At 47.0% G+C, this 12959-nt stretch overlaps 6 protein-coding genes across 6 annotated transcripts; 3 read left to right on the top strand and 3 right to left on the bottom strand.

Moving 5' to 3' along the window:
- Positions 1-1053: 1053 nt before the first annotated feature.
- Positions 1054-2322, top strand: N7520_000816 (uncharacterized protein; the record flags this gene model as incomplete). The annotated part of the gene is made up of 1 exon (XM_057134751.1): positions 1054-2322. The coding sequence occupies one exon, from the start codon at positions 1054-1056 to the stop codon at positions 2320-2322; it is 1269 nt and encodes a 422-aa protein (XP_057000687.1).
- A 453-nt stretch (positions 2323-2775) lies between these two features.
- N7520_000815 (T6SS phospholipase effector Tle1-like catalytic domain-containing protein) lies at positions 2776-4604 on the bottom strand (the record flags this gene model as incomplete). The annotated part of the gene is made up of 2 exons (XM_057134750.1): positions 2776-3806; positions 3854-4604. 2 exons carry the CDS (start codon positions 4602-4604, stop codon positions 2776-2778), a joined length of 1782 nt encoding a protein of 593 aa, XP_057000686.1.
- Positions 4605-6359: 1755 nt separating this feature from the next.
- Positions 6360-8047, top strand: N7520_000814 (putative methionine permease; the record flags this gene model as incomplete). The annotated part of the gene is made up of 3 exons (XM_057134749.1): positions 6360-7394; positions 7442-7842; positions 7888-8047. The coding sequence occupies 3 exons, from the start codon at positions 6360-6362 to the stop codon at positions 8045-8047; spliced, it is 1596 nt and encodes a 531-aa protein (XP_057000685.1).
- Positions 8048-8263: 216 nt separating this feature from the next.
- On the bottom strand, positions 8264-9845 carry N7520_000813 (cytochrome P450; the record flags this gene model as incomplete). Its single annotated transcript, XM_057134748.1, has 3 exons — positions 8264-8420; positions 8469-8641; positions 8688-9845. Coding segments are annotated over 3 exons (1488 nt in total), but the record flags the coding sequence as incomplete, so codon positions are not given.
- Positions 9846-11148: 1303 nt separating this feature from the next.
- On the top strand, positions 11149-12188 carry N7520_000812 (arylamine N-acetyltransferase family protein; the record flags this gene model as incomplete). The annotated part of the gene is made up of 3 exons (XM_057134747.1): positions 11149-11537; positions 11588-11633; positions 11682-12188. The coding sequence occupies 3 exons, from the start codon at positions 11149-11151 to the stop codon at positions 12186-12188; spliced, it is 942 nt and encodes a 313-aa protein (XP_057000683.1).
- Positions 12189-12329: 141 nt separating this feature from the next.
- Positions 12330-12853, bottom strand: N7520_000811 (NADH dehydrogenase [ubiquinone] 1 alpha subcomplex subunit 1; the record flags this gene model as incomplete). Its single annotated transcript, XM_057134746.1, has 5 exons — positions 12330-12350; positions 12410-12504; positions 12584-12587; positions 12661-12753; positions 12806-12853. The coding sequence occupies 5 exons, from the start codon at positions 12851-12853 to the stop codon at positions 12330-12332; spliced, it is 261 nt and encodes an 86-aa protein (XP_057000682.1).
- Between the last annotated feature and the right edge of the window lie 106 nt (positions 12854-12959).

Below are 12959 nucleotides of genomic sequence, written 5' to 3'. Positions count from 1 at the left end.
ATTTTAATCACTCTCGAAGGCAGTTCCCCGCTGGCCTGGTCTAGAACGTGCCTATTTCTACCTCATTAGGTTGGAAATTTACCCCACAACCCTGAGGACTAATAATATCTTTTCGGATTAAGAAGTCTAGCTATCGAGACCCGACGTCTTTATCAACGACAAGAGTAGTCGCAGCTTGTTAGTAGTAAAGACGGGTTGATGCACTTTTCATAACAAAATTAAATACTGTGTATGCATATTTGAGTTGAAAGAAGCTGGTCCAATTTAGCAAACTCATCCATGAAAGTTTCTATATTCAATATTCAATATTACAAAATCGACTCCCCTAAACGTCCGCGTAACGGATCAGTAAATTCCATACCAAAAACTGTCTGTCCAAAGGTCCCCATTCATATAATGGAGCCTTTCTAAGACGGGCTTTTATGGATCCAGGTATAGTTTAGTAATTTCAATCAAATAGGCTGTAATTTCATGGTGCAGTGATTCGGTTCACTTAGTTAAATGTGACGACGGGCTAGTTCTGCCCTATATCGTCTCCTGGGTCCACTCCGTCTACGGAGATCTGGCACCCGTGTGGGTCACCACAGCCATCCCCGGAAATAGTATGAATGCTGGTTGAGGAGAATACCATGAGAAAAATACCATGAGAAAAAGTAGAACTGAAAGACTTTTCGACTCCAATTTACTTGTAACGATTGATCAACAATTATAGGCTAGTCACGTGTTGATGGTTTACTCGATGAGGTCAGTGCGTTGTCGGGCCAACCAGAGAGTAAACACAACCCCAGCCTCCTCCAACCTCCTCAATTCTTATTTCGCCAGACCAGCGTAATATTTCTGAATGATAATTTCCCTTTATTTTTTCACATTCTGTTGACGTCTACCAGGTTGTCTGAATTTCACTATCAGCATTCTTAGTAGACAACCCCGATCCACTAGTTTTGGCCTGGTCAACTCCTTAGGTATGTCCCGCTCTTCTCACAGGAATGTGTCAGATCTAACATTCCACAGAGTCTCGTCTTGAGCGGAGTGCTCTTGACCACTCAAATTGCCATGGCTCCAGTTCCAGTTGAAGATGTACCCGACATTCCGGGTGAGGCGCAGAACATCGAAAACATTCTCAAAGTCTCACTCGAAGCTCGCGACATCGACTCCAAGTTTTCTCTGACGGCTCGCACATTCGACGAAGACAACGTTGCCGATTCACCCTCAATAAGTCGCAACAACCTAATTGCTCGATCCGATTCTACCACCACCTCCACCTCTACCGTCAAGTATGGCCAAGGCACGATTGACCCTCATAGCATCAAGATGCAAGGTCTTCTGGCTTTATTCGCCCTCATAGGAGCGGCATTCGTGCTAGGCGCCATTTGGTTCTTCTTCTGGGCCAAGAACGGTGGTTTCCATTGGCGCAAAGGTGACTGGGACGATTACAAGTCAACCGTCCTACGCCGTAAAGGTCCAGACGGTCGCACCCTCAGTAACGCCACCAGAAGTACCAAGCTCGGCGGTGGTAGTGTTGTAGGCAAAGGATACAGCGACGATGGATACACCTACACCGACGAAACATACACACAAACCGCCTCAACAATCATGACCGAAGATAAGCCAAGGCGCAAACGCAACTTCAAAGAGAAGATCCTCCGCCGCCACCGCGAAGACCGCTGGGAAGGTGAAGGGGATGACGACGTCCGCGCATACCGGGAAGAGAAACCCGCCCAGATCGGTGGCATGAACCGCGAAGCAGACGGAACCTACCACGGCAGTGACTATGACTCCTCCGCACCGCCTACACACTACAACCGCAGCGATATGAGCGAAGTCCGCGACTATGCGTACGAAAAACCTCGTCGCTCGAAGACAAAGCAAAAGCGTAATGTATCCGGCTTCTCCTTCACTGCTGGCAGCGAAGATGTGCTTAGCCAAACAACCGAGGAGCATCAATTGCGTGACCCGTCTACTCGCCGAGACCGGGACCGAGAGCGTGAGGCCCGCGAAGCCCGTCGCGAAGCCCGTCGTCAGGATCGTCGCAGTGCGGCTGCTTCTTCGGTTCCTTCGTCCAGGACTAGTAGCCCGCGCAAGAAGGAGACTCGTAACATGCCCGGTCACTTTACCGAACCGCTTGACTTCTCATCATCTGGGACTCGATCCGAGTACCAGTATTCTAATGTCGATACAGAAGACTCGGGTACTAAGAGTTATCACCACCCGATCGCCGGATTGAAAAAGGGTTACCGTCGTGATGATTCCCGTGCTGCCCGACGGAGCCGCCGTCGGGATAGTCTTAGTGACAGCGATGGCGATGAGACCCGATACTCATGATTTGATTTGCGCTAATTCTTGCTCTTGCACACGAACTTACTTGCACTTGATTTTTGTTCTCGACGACGGTTATGGATATGGCTGACAATTTGAGCGTCACAATGGGATTATGGATAGGGAATCTGGGAATGTAGATAACGAACACAACATACATCGATTTATTTGTCTTTGTCTGCTGCCTCTCAAGGCTATTCAATAAACACTATGCAACCTGAGATATCAAGCTGTAGGTCAATTACACATGATATCAAATGATTAACTATACGTCTCCATTTCTCTATAGCAGCTACACTCGGCTACCTCAGAATTATGATTATTGTTTATTTGTACATTCAAATTCCATTCAGACATCTGCAGTCTTTTCAAAACAATAAAATTGACAACAATGAAAGTAAAGAAGACGTAATCAACACATCGTAATAATTGCTTCAACAGCTTGGCTCAAATTGAACCTCAAATAACTATCTTGGCATAGGCCCTTCTCTCATTACTCAGAGCCTCCACATAATCACGCGCCTCTTGGCCTTCGACCGCCATTCTCTCGTGTGACTTGAGATCGTCGGATAGCTTTGACTCAGAGAAGATCTCATACTCTGCCGAACCAGGGTATTTGAAGCAGTACTCGTAGCCACCTCCCTCCTTCCTCCGGCGTTGATAATTAAGCCCTGTCAACCCAATCGGGCGATACTTGGTATTTTGAACCCGGTAGCCCACGACGGGATGAATCTCCTCAAATGTTTCGCCAAGCTTCTTCTTAGTTTTATCGATGGCATAGCGACCTGGGGTGCGTGGTCGAGATCCATTGACATAGTACTTGAGGGCAAAGTTGTCCGGCAACTCACCCAGACCCCAGGTGTATTTGCGCTCATGCAGGTAGTTGGGCACTCCTTCGGCTGGCGAGAATGGGTGTAAAACCGAAGAAGCAGCCTGTTGACCACTTCGCAGAATCCACTTTGCCCACGACTCCTGTTTCTGTCGGTTGAGTTTCTCTTGGTACAAATGGAGTTTGTCGTTGATCGTCGAGAGTCGATCTTGGCGGATCTTCTCCTCCGTCTTCAAATTCTCTTTGCTAAGTGAGACGAATCCTTTGATTTGGTCCAGCATCCAGGCGAAGGCGATGTTCGACATCTCCTCCATGTTTCCCTTGTTTTCCAACGTCAGGTCAGATCCACCTCCGACGTTGATGTGGACACCCGGGAACCAGACTTGTAGCAGCTTGGTGCGCTCTTTCAGGCTATCTTGCAGGCTCATCAACTCCCGTTCAGCTTTGTTTTTCTCCTTGATCACACTTTTTATTTCTTGAATGGAAGGACGGTCGGAGGTCAACGTATTGCCATAAGCCGTAATCGCTTCTTGCAGCTTCTTCTCTTGGTCGTTGATTTCTTTATCCGTTGCTTCCTTGACGGGCGGAATATAAAAAAGAGTAGGTGTAAATGCCGCGCGATGTTCATCCAGAGCAAGTGCTTGAAATGCGTGTTTGATATCTACGAACAGTTAACTTTGTTATCAAGGCAAAAGACAGGGATCTTACTTGGAGAAAGCCCAACGTTGTGCCACTCAGGCTTGTCTCGGGTAAGAAAACGGGGCACCTCATACCCAAATATCTCAGGGAATCCCAGGGCACCGACGGTTTCAAAGACACCCACCACCTCTACCTGTCTCGACTCCGGGGTAACGGCCCACTCACCACGGCCGGGATATTCCCAGGCAATATTGTCACTAGCTGCCATGAGCCCCACCGGCTGGGGATCAGCCGGCTTCCCATTTTGCCAATCAAAGTAGGCATCACTTCCATAGAACTGATTCCCTGTAACCGCCGGGTGACTCTGCTTGTAAAGCTTCCACACCTCGGGGAAGTTTTGAAGATTGCTTTTGGAGCAGATACCCAGATCAGAGATCAAGCCTGCGATAGCACGCGCAGTGTAGGCACCGCGCGAAAAACCAAAGCACAAAATTTGGTCACCGTGGTTCCAGTTCAGAACACAAAAGTTGTAGGCCTCGATGACATTTCCTTCGAGATCTTTTCCGACTGCGACTTGGCCTTCTGAGTTGGTCCCGACGCCGGAATCATACCAGACAATTTGCTGCCATTTCTTGTCGTTCTGGTCAATGCCGACGGGGTTGATAGAGCGACAAAGGCGTGTCACGTTGGATGGGATGCTTTCTAGACCTGAAACAGCAGATTGACCACTTCCGTCGCAGCAGATGATGATGCGCTTGGGAGCTGGTGCATAAAGGTCAGGAGCGAAATTATTATCTGCTTGTACATTGAAGTCGCCCATTTTTTTAACAAGAATTGGGGATGGTGTTAATGGTATGAACGTATCGGGAAGCTCTGAAGGTATAAAATAGGAAGTAAGGACCGTTCATCTTCACAGGGAAGCCACGCGCTATTTATAAAGGTCAGCAGCAATATGGCATGGCTCAGCTGAATTGCATCGCGCTTGGTTGCCAATATTTGCCATGGTCGCGCTCATCGCTAGAAATCACCTATTTTCCTTGCACCGTCGGGAATCTTAGCCAGTTCCGGGGTCTGAGATACGCGCTCTCTTCTTTTCTTTTCCTTTTTTCTGTTTTCATTGAGCAGGTGGAGCTGGGACTTTCGGAGATATTAAAATCAATTCAAAAAATCACAGTTGAACGATACCAAGAATATAAAACATGGGGAGGAATGTAGGTGGCCGATCTAGATGGTTCGGGGATATCCGGGTGGCGTTAAACCAGTTGGCTGGATTGGTTTCAAACTACGTTTGTATTTCTTCAAAAGCATCACTGTCGTTTTTCTCCAGCGTTATTTCTACAGCAGGGCTATACCAATAACGTATTCTGTTGTTTCGGTGTTCCTCAGCGGCTTTCCCATATATCGGCAGCTATTAAAATCGTTGAGAACAAATGTACCATCAACATCGAGTAGAATGTTTGCAGGGTTCATACTTGCTATATACAAGTCGAAGCGAATGGGTATGTTTAATAGCGGCCAGGATTCTTTTGAGGCGACTTTCATTTCCTCTTTCACTAGTTCGCGTGTATTGGAAAGAAAAGCGAGCTTGTTTAGACGTCCAGGACTGACTGCCTCAAGGAGCGTGTATGTATATCGTCTAAAGAATAGCCTAGAGACCCGACTGCGAGTCTGTTGGTATCCGTAGAAGGTTGCAATATTCGGATAAGAGTTCTTGCGAAGAGTTTCGCATATTTCGACTTCGCGGGCGATTTGTTTACGGAGATCTCCATTGGTATGCGAGAGGAGACTTGGTGTTTTCATATAGATCGCTGACCGAATGGATCTCACTTCTGGACCCCTGTCTTCAGATGGTATTTGCTTGATTTCCCCTACATTGTCCAGCGTCTTTGGCGAAATAAATCGATCAGTCCGTTTTTCTGAGTATAATATGCGGTAAGCCATCTTGCCGGATAAACACATGGACATAGGAGAATCGAATTCTTTCATCGATTCTTTTGAAGGGTTCGTTTTTAAATCACATTCATGGGGTAGACAAGTGATGAATACAAGTAGAAACTTGAGTACTCTAACCCCGCGGATCACCTGATCTGTTCTATTCTATTGGAATTTGCTCTTCCATCCCCTTCCCCTTCCCCTCTTTGTTCCTATACATGCATCTTTTACTTGGGCAGCTGGGACACTGACAATATGGTCTCTCACTTCACCTGCGGCTTTGGTTTATGGTCAGTCGATTAACTGTTTATCTAATTGGGCTTTGGTCACACTGCCCTCTACGACTTATTTCACGTGTATTACTAAAGAAGAAGTGTGATCCCTAGCTACCATTGGCCAAATTTCACGTCATTTATCTTCGACATGCATTCCAAATATGGTCAGCTTGTCACGCAAGGGAAAAACACAACATCTAGTTCAAATGACGTGACAAAATGTCTGGTGATTTCCAAGCAGCTTTTTCTGTCGGTGTTTAAACCTTCCATTTCCTCACACTCTGTCACATTCTTCACAGGTTTCGATCCCAAGTCACCTTCAAGACAAATGCCATACCAAAGTTGCGACGCGAACAACGGTCTTCACCATGTCCAGTGAAAGGCAACCATTATTGGAATCCGATCAACATGCCCGTCTCATTTCGGATCTACCCGTCTTTCCTGACAATCTACCAGGTGCGACCTATGGGAAAAAGATCAGCTGGACCAGCGCCTACATCCTTGTTGTTTCACGGGTGATCGGGAGCGGCATCTTCGCTACTCCTGGTTCGATCGTGAAATCCGCGGGTAGTGTGGGATTGACACTTCTTGTCTGGCTTGTTGGTACCATTCTATCAGCATGTGGCATGTCGGTATCGATGGAGTATGGCTGCATGCTACCCCGATCTGGAGGAGATAAGGTATACCTTGAGTATGCTTATCGCTGGCCGAGATTTCTCGCGTCAACCGTGATCGCGGTACATGCAGTAGTCTTGGGCTTTACGGTAAGCAATTGCATCGTTTTCGCCAAGTATACATTATTTGCGTTATCCATCAACCCGACCGATCTTCAATACAAGACTTTGGCGATCGGTCTTTTAACTGTCATTACAATAATTCACGGCTTCTTCTTCAGAGCTGGTATCCTCATCCAAAATGCGCTTGGATGGGTTAAGATATTTTTGATCGGCGCCATGTCTTTAACGGGAGTCTGGGTACTACTTCTACAGTTCTTCGGGAGTGTTAATACTTCACCCGGGGCTGCGCGATCAAGTGGTGCCTCATGGGATACACTATGGGAGGGGTCTAACTGGAGTTGGAGTTTACTGTCAACAGCGCTGTTCAAGGTCGTTTATTCTTATGCTGGACTTAGCAACATCAACAATGTGCTCAATGAGGTGCAAGATCCTGTTCGAACGATCCGAACTGTGTGCCCGTCAGCCTTGTTTACAGCCGGCGTTCTCTATCTTTTGGCCAATCTATCTTATCTTCTGGTTGTTCCTTTGGATGAGATTAAGAACAGCGGAGAACTGGTAGGCGCACTCTTGTTTGAGCGGCTGTTTGGTACCATCGGAAGCACTCTCTTCCCACTAGCCATTGCAATCTCAGCCGCAGGCAATGTGATGGTAGTGACATTTGCTCTAGTAAGTGGTACATATTCCATGATTCGCACATCTCTAAAGAAACACAGGCGCGAGTCAATCAAGAAATAGCCCGACAAGGTTTCTTGCCATGGCAAAACCTGCTATCGTCTTCGAGTCCATTCGGCACTCCTCTTGGTGGTCTGATTGTGCACTACATTCCTTCTCTCCTAGTCATCGCCCTACCACCACAACAAGATATCTATAACTTCATCCTCGATGTAGAAGGGTATCCTGGTAACGTTCTTGCTCTCGCCATTACCGTTGGTCTATTAATACTACGGTACAAGGAGCCAGATCTTCCGCGCCCGTTCAAGGCATGGCTTCCGGCTGTTTGGCTACGAGTTGTAGTTTGTATTGCGCTACTAGTGACACCTTTCATTCCACCCCCTGGTGGACAAGGCGATGTCCACTTCTTCTATGCGACATATGCTATTGTCGGTATCGGCATGTAAGTATTCATTTCTATATGCTGAGACGATGCTGATGTCTGTAGACTTCTCTTTGCCGTTGGTTATTGGTATGTCTGGACGATAGTTTTGCCTTGGAGAGGAGGATATAGATTGGAGGAAGCTGTGGAGACACTTAATGACGGTACAACAGTCACTCGGCTTGTTCGCACATTTCCCTCCCTTCAAAGGGGTCAAATACATTGATGCTTTATATAGTTATAGAATAATAGAAGCCAATGTGCAATTATCAGATCTGTTACATTCCACGAAAATCCCACGAAAATCCCCGTTCAATTATTCAATACTCGGCTGGTTGCCTGCTTAGGGTGCACAGGACGGCTACTAATATAGTGGCACCTTCCAGATTAACACCCAATCGGATATCGCCGAAAAGCCATATTAATTCTTCAAAGCCGCAGCCTAGTGCTGAGCGTGCGTCAAGTGCATCATCAGTGGCTTCTTCTCCCAGATATTATACGACTTTTGGATATTCCAGTCCTTTGAACTTTCATCAATCGTCATATCAAAACTCCAAAAAACTTTGGCCACAATGAGGCGCATTTCGGCATAGGCCAGGCTGGTCAACATTAGTCTCACCCATATATCTCAGAGTTGTGACACCTACTTTCTTCCTATGCAGTTACGGGGTCCGAGTGAAAACGCGGCAAGGCATGATCTGTTATCCGACTCGAAGCGCTTCTCTCGGTCCTCTAGCCATCGCTCTGGGATGAAGGAATCTGGTTCAGTGAAATTGGACGCGGCATGGTAGGTCGAGTAGTGTGCACCGGAGACAGAGACCTAGTCGAGTTAGTCCTTATAATCTCTTTTGGTGCTAAATACTCACCCCTTCTGGAACAAATTCTCCATCAATAAGTGAGCCTCCCTTTGGCACGATACGCGGAATCACCGCTGGAACGGGCGGGTAGACCCGCAGAGCCTCTTCCAGGGCCGCATTCATGTATGTCAATTTACTCACGCCCAGGAAATCAATCTCATCATACGACTGGAAGGTGCTTCGAATCTCCTCCACGAGCTTTTTGTATATCGCTGGGTTTTGAACGAGATAATAGTTAAAACCCGAGAGCAAGCTGGCGGTCGTCTCGCTCCCCGCAATAATCAATAAGGCCGCATTTGCCTCCATCTCTTTTGCACTCATTGCACGATCATCATTGTAGCGCAGCACATACGTCATAAAATCCGGTCTCTCGGTTTTAGTCTCCAGTCGACGATGAACTTTCTCTGCACTCATGGTGAAATGTTCCTCGCGATTCTTCATGACCCGCTTAGGAAGTAGCAGTTTCACAATCGGTGCGAGGAAAGGCCAAATCTGCAGAGGCTGAAGCAGCGCACCACCTTTCACACTGGAGAAAACCATCGTCACCCATGGGTGATATCTGCTATCTTTTAGACAATCAAATGGCTCGCCGAAAGCCAGGTCTCCGATAATATCAAACGTGGTGTAGTTGTACCACCGGCACATGTCGATCGCGCCACGCCCCGCTGCGATCTGTCCATTCAATCGATCCACCAGTAGATCGACATAAGTCTGGACTAGACTTTCTTGCTCGCGGAGTGCTTTTTCAGAAAAGGCATGAGAGAGCAATCTCCTTTCTCTCGAATGGTCTGCATCGTCTGCATTGAGTATGTTAGGTCCCGTCGGGCCTCGTACGTAGAATTTGGGATCTTTGATGAATGACCCTGCTCCTGACTTGCGGTGGCCGTAAATGTCTTTCCAGGCCTGTGGGCTGCGGTAGACAAGTCTTTGGGGTCCGACTCTCACCGTATCCCCGTATTCGTCGTGGAGTTTCTTCATCTTGGTGTGGTTTTGTCCTGTGACTGCCCAGTACACTGTTGGAATGTATGTACATGCTGCTAGTTTGGGGCCTGGAAACTTTGATAGTGGACTTATATAGAGATTATAAATCACATTCCATAGTAGACAGGCCGTCAAGGTCTGTGGTCGGTTTAGTAATTCCGAGGCTTGTTTGCAGGATATCTCAAACTTACCACACCAGCAACGATAATTACGGAAGTTGTATCCATCACTCTAGCTTTCCAAAGTTCCAAGCTTCAAAATGCTAGTTTTGGTGGTGAAGAAAAAATATCAATCTTGCTTAAGGAAAATCAAGAAAGAGGGATGGGCAACTTATAGTTATCTGGGTGGGTTATATATATATATAGTAACCAACCCAGCCAACATGATTCTCCGCTCATTTGCACAGCACAATTCGTGCACAATAAAAGTCCGACTGAAAATCCAATCAGGCCCCAGGAATTATTGCTCTGGCCTGTGTGTAGCGACATTTTTGTGGGCAATCTTGCATGAAGATATCGACCCCGCTTTAAAACGTAACCATGGCTTGACAAAATGATGAAAAGATCTGCAGCCGGATGAGTTCACGGGGATGGAGACCAATAATATGCCATATTTTGGATTATAATAAGTGCGGAGTAACGGTTAGCGTCATGAGGTGGCACCGAAAAAGTCTAGTTTGAGGACGAGGTCATTGGGTGAATCTGTTATGCAATAGCAAATAAAAAGCATGGGGAGTTGAAACATTCGAGTGCACGTACTACAAGCAAGGGTGGACAAAGCCAAATTATCTATTTGTGAGTGGAGTGTGGCATTAGAGAGAAGAAGAAAGGTTGATGTTAGGTTACAAATCCGGGTATGAACCCTTTAAGTTACCAATTGACATTCTCGGAGTCAGGTGCCAAATATGTATCGACAGAAGTATTAGTACTTCAAATGTTGTCAGATATCACGTAGGAATACTAGCTATATATGGAAACTAGACGGCGTATAATCGGGAGAATGATCTGGCCAAGGGACACATAGTATGTTGGAAATCTGCTACCCTGTGGAATAGAAATCAACAAATGTAACAAGAAAATGATTCATCATTGTATAGGCTTTGATCTAATTTACACATGTGCGATATTATAATTTGCCTCATCTCACCGTATTTAGAACGGACTTGTGAATAGCCTCATTTGCATGACGCAGGAATCACCCATCACTTTACTGCACTCCTTATATATGAGCTGAGTTTGCAGCTATAGCGGAGGTACCTGAAATTGGTTTCTTGGCTGGAGTGGATCTATCTGTCCCGCAATTGGTCATCAGGGAATAATTCCGTCCTCACGTCCATGGATTCGCTATCTCGTCCATGACTCAATTCCATAGAGTGTTATCCGGATTGCTAGATTCTTCGTTCTTTCTTTAAGCTCAATTTATTGAACTCTACCCTCAATCAGATCAACCGATATTTGAAGCTCGGACGTTAATACATAGTACCCCGCCTATGGAATCCCCACTAACATATACCGAAGCCCAGCTGGAAGCATATCTACAGCGCATAGAATATCCCAGCGAAAATGGCGCGCTGCAAAAAGTGCGCGAAAACATTGAAGCAGACGGTCTCGCAACATTGTCCGAGCTTCAGAGGCGGCACCTCTGTGCCATTCCATGGGGAAATTCTGGACTGCACTATTCGCAGCACCATACAATTTCTCTGCACCCGGAGACCCTCTTTGAGAAAATAGTCGAGCGTAGGCTTGATGGGTACTGCATGGAGAACACGGGGCTGTTCTTTGTTGTCTTGCGGTCCTTGGGTTATCATGTATACGCCACTGGCGGCAGAGTGAGCCGTGCCGCTGCCACGGGGTCGGATGATGGGCGATATCTGTCATTGTATGTAAATCTTGACCCTGGCTTTATGTACTCCTGCTAACGGGGTTAAGTGGACATATGCTCTTGATTGTGGTCATCGACGGGGAGAAATATATGGTGAGTAGCATTTATAGCTCCCTTGCACCCACATGGCTGATGTTGTAGGTGGATGTTGGATTCGGGAATAACTGCGCAACTGCACCTCTACCTCTCCAGGAAGGAGCAACGGCTACAAATATTGGAACTTCGGAAATGCGTCTAGTCAGAGACAGCCTCATTGAGTTCTCTAACAAAGAGCAGAAAGTTTGGATTTATCAGACCAGATACAACCCTACCAGTGTTTGGGTACCCAACATCTGCTTTTCGGACGTGGAGTTTCTACCTCAAGATTTCGCAATGATGAATTTCTCCGTCAGTCAGAAACGCACGAGCTGGTTTGGGCAGGTCTTCGTTTGCATGCGGATGATTCTGGACCCAAGCGAGAAGAATATTATCGGGCAATACGTCATGTCTGGCAAGGAGGTAAAAAGACGAGTCCACGGTCAGACAGAGATTTTGCAAATCCTCCACACTGAAGAAGGCCGAGTTGAAGCGCTCGCCAAGTACTTTGGTATGGCTCTGCGCAAGAGCGAAATTCAAGGAATTCAGGGCTTGAGCTCAGAGATCAGATGATCCGGCACTATCGGAGTGTGAAAATTGGCTTCATTTGTATGGTACAGCAGCATTTTCTAGAAAAATTGCGGTGGATATGTATGATCGAGAAACAAAGAGCGCGGAGGCATGAAAAGGAAAAGACGTTGCAATTTTGGGAATCTAGTAAATCCGCTTCTCGATCTGAAGGGCTGTCAGTACACAATGGAAACCAACAATTCAACAGATTTAGATCTCCTTACCTTCCACGGGTTGCTCAGTTCGAATCCCTTGGGCGCGATGTGGTTGCTGGACTGTCCTCTCAGTGTACCGGTAATGCGGAGGTCCCGCTCCATCACTGTTCGCAATACTTTGTTAGTCTCAGAGGATTCTCCAATGGACGACTGTAGTGGTTTGTTCAATTGGCCGTAACTTACTTTGCTGTGAGGAAGTTAGCCGACGCATTCTGTGAATTCCGACCGCAGCCGACGCGCGCATCAAAGACTTGACTTACCCGATCCCAGAGGTCACTGTTCCAGCGGTTCTTCTTGCCTTCATTCAGGAAGCGCTTGGTAACGTACAAACCAGCACCGGTCACACCGAACATCTGTGGTAGTGGTCAATTGTAGCTCTGCGAGGGACTGACGAATGATACGCACGGTGACGACAATCCCGTAAGGGAGCAAAGCCTCAAAGGGAACGCCCATGGCTATGATAGTCGGGAGACAGGTCAATAGGACAAAAGCAGTATGGTCAGTAGGCAAAGGGCTGTCCGAGGACCAGAAACGGGAATGGTGGAGTGAACGAGGGGAT

The sequence above is a fragment of the Penicillium odoratum genome, assembly GCF_028828045.1.
Source record: "Penicillium odoratum strain IBT 22623 chromosome Unknown utg000001l_segment0_segment0, whole genome shotgun sequence".
Classification (NCBI taxonomy): Eukaryota; Fungi; Ascomycota; class Eurotiomycetes; order Eurotiales; family Aspergillaceae; genus Penicillium; species Penicillium odoratum.
This window is presented reverse-complemented; position numbering and strand designations above follow the sequence as displayed.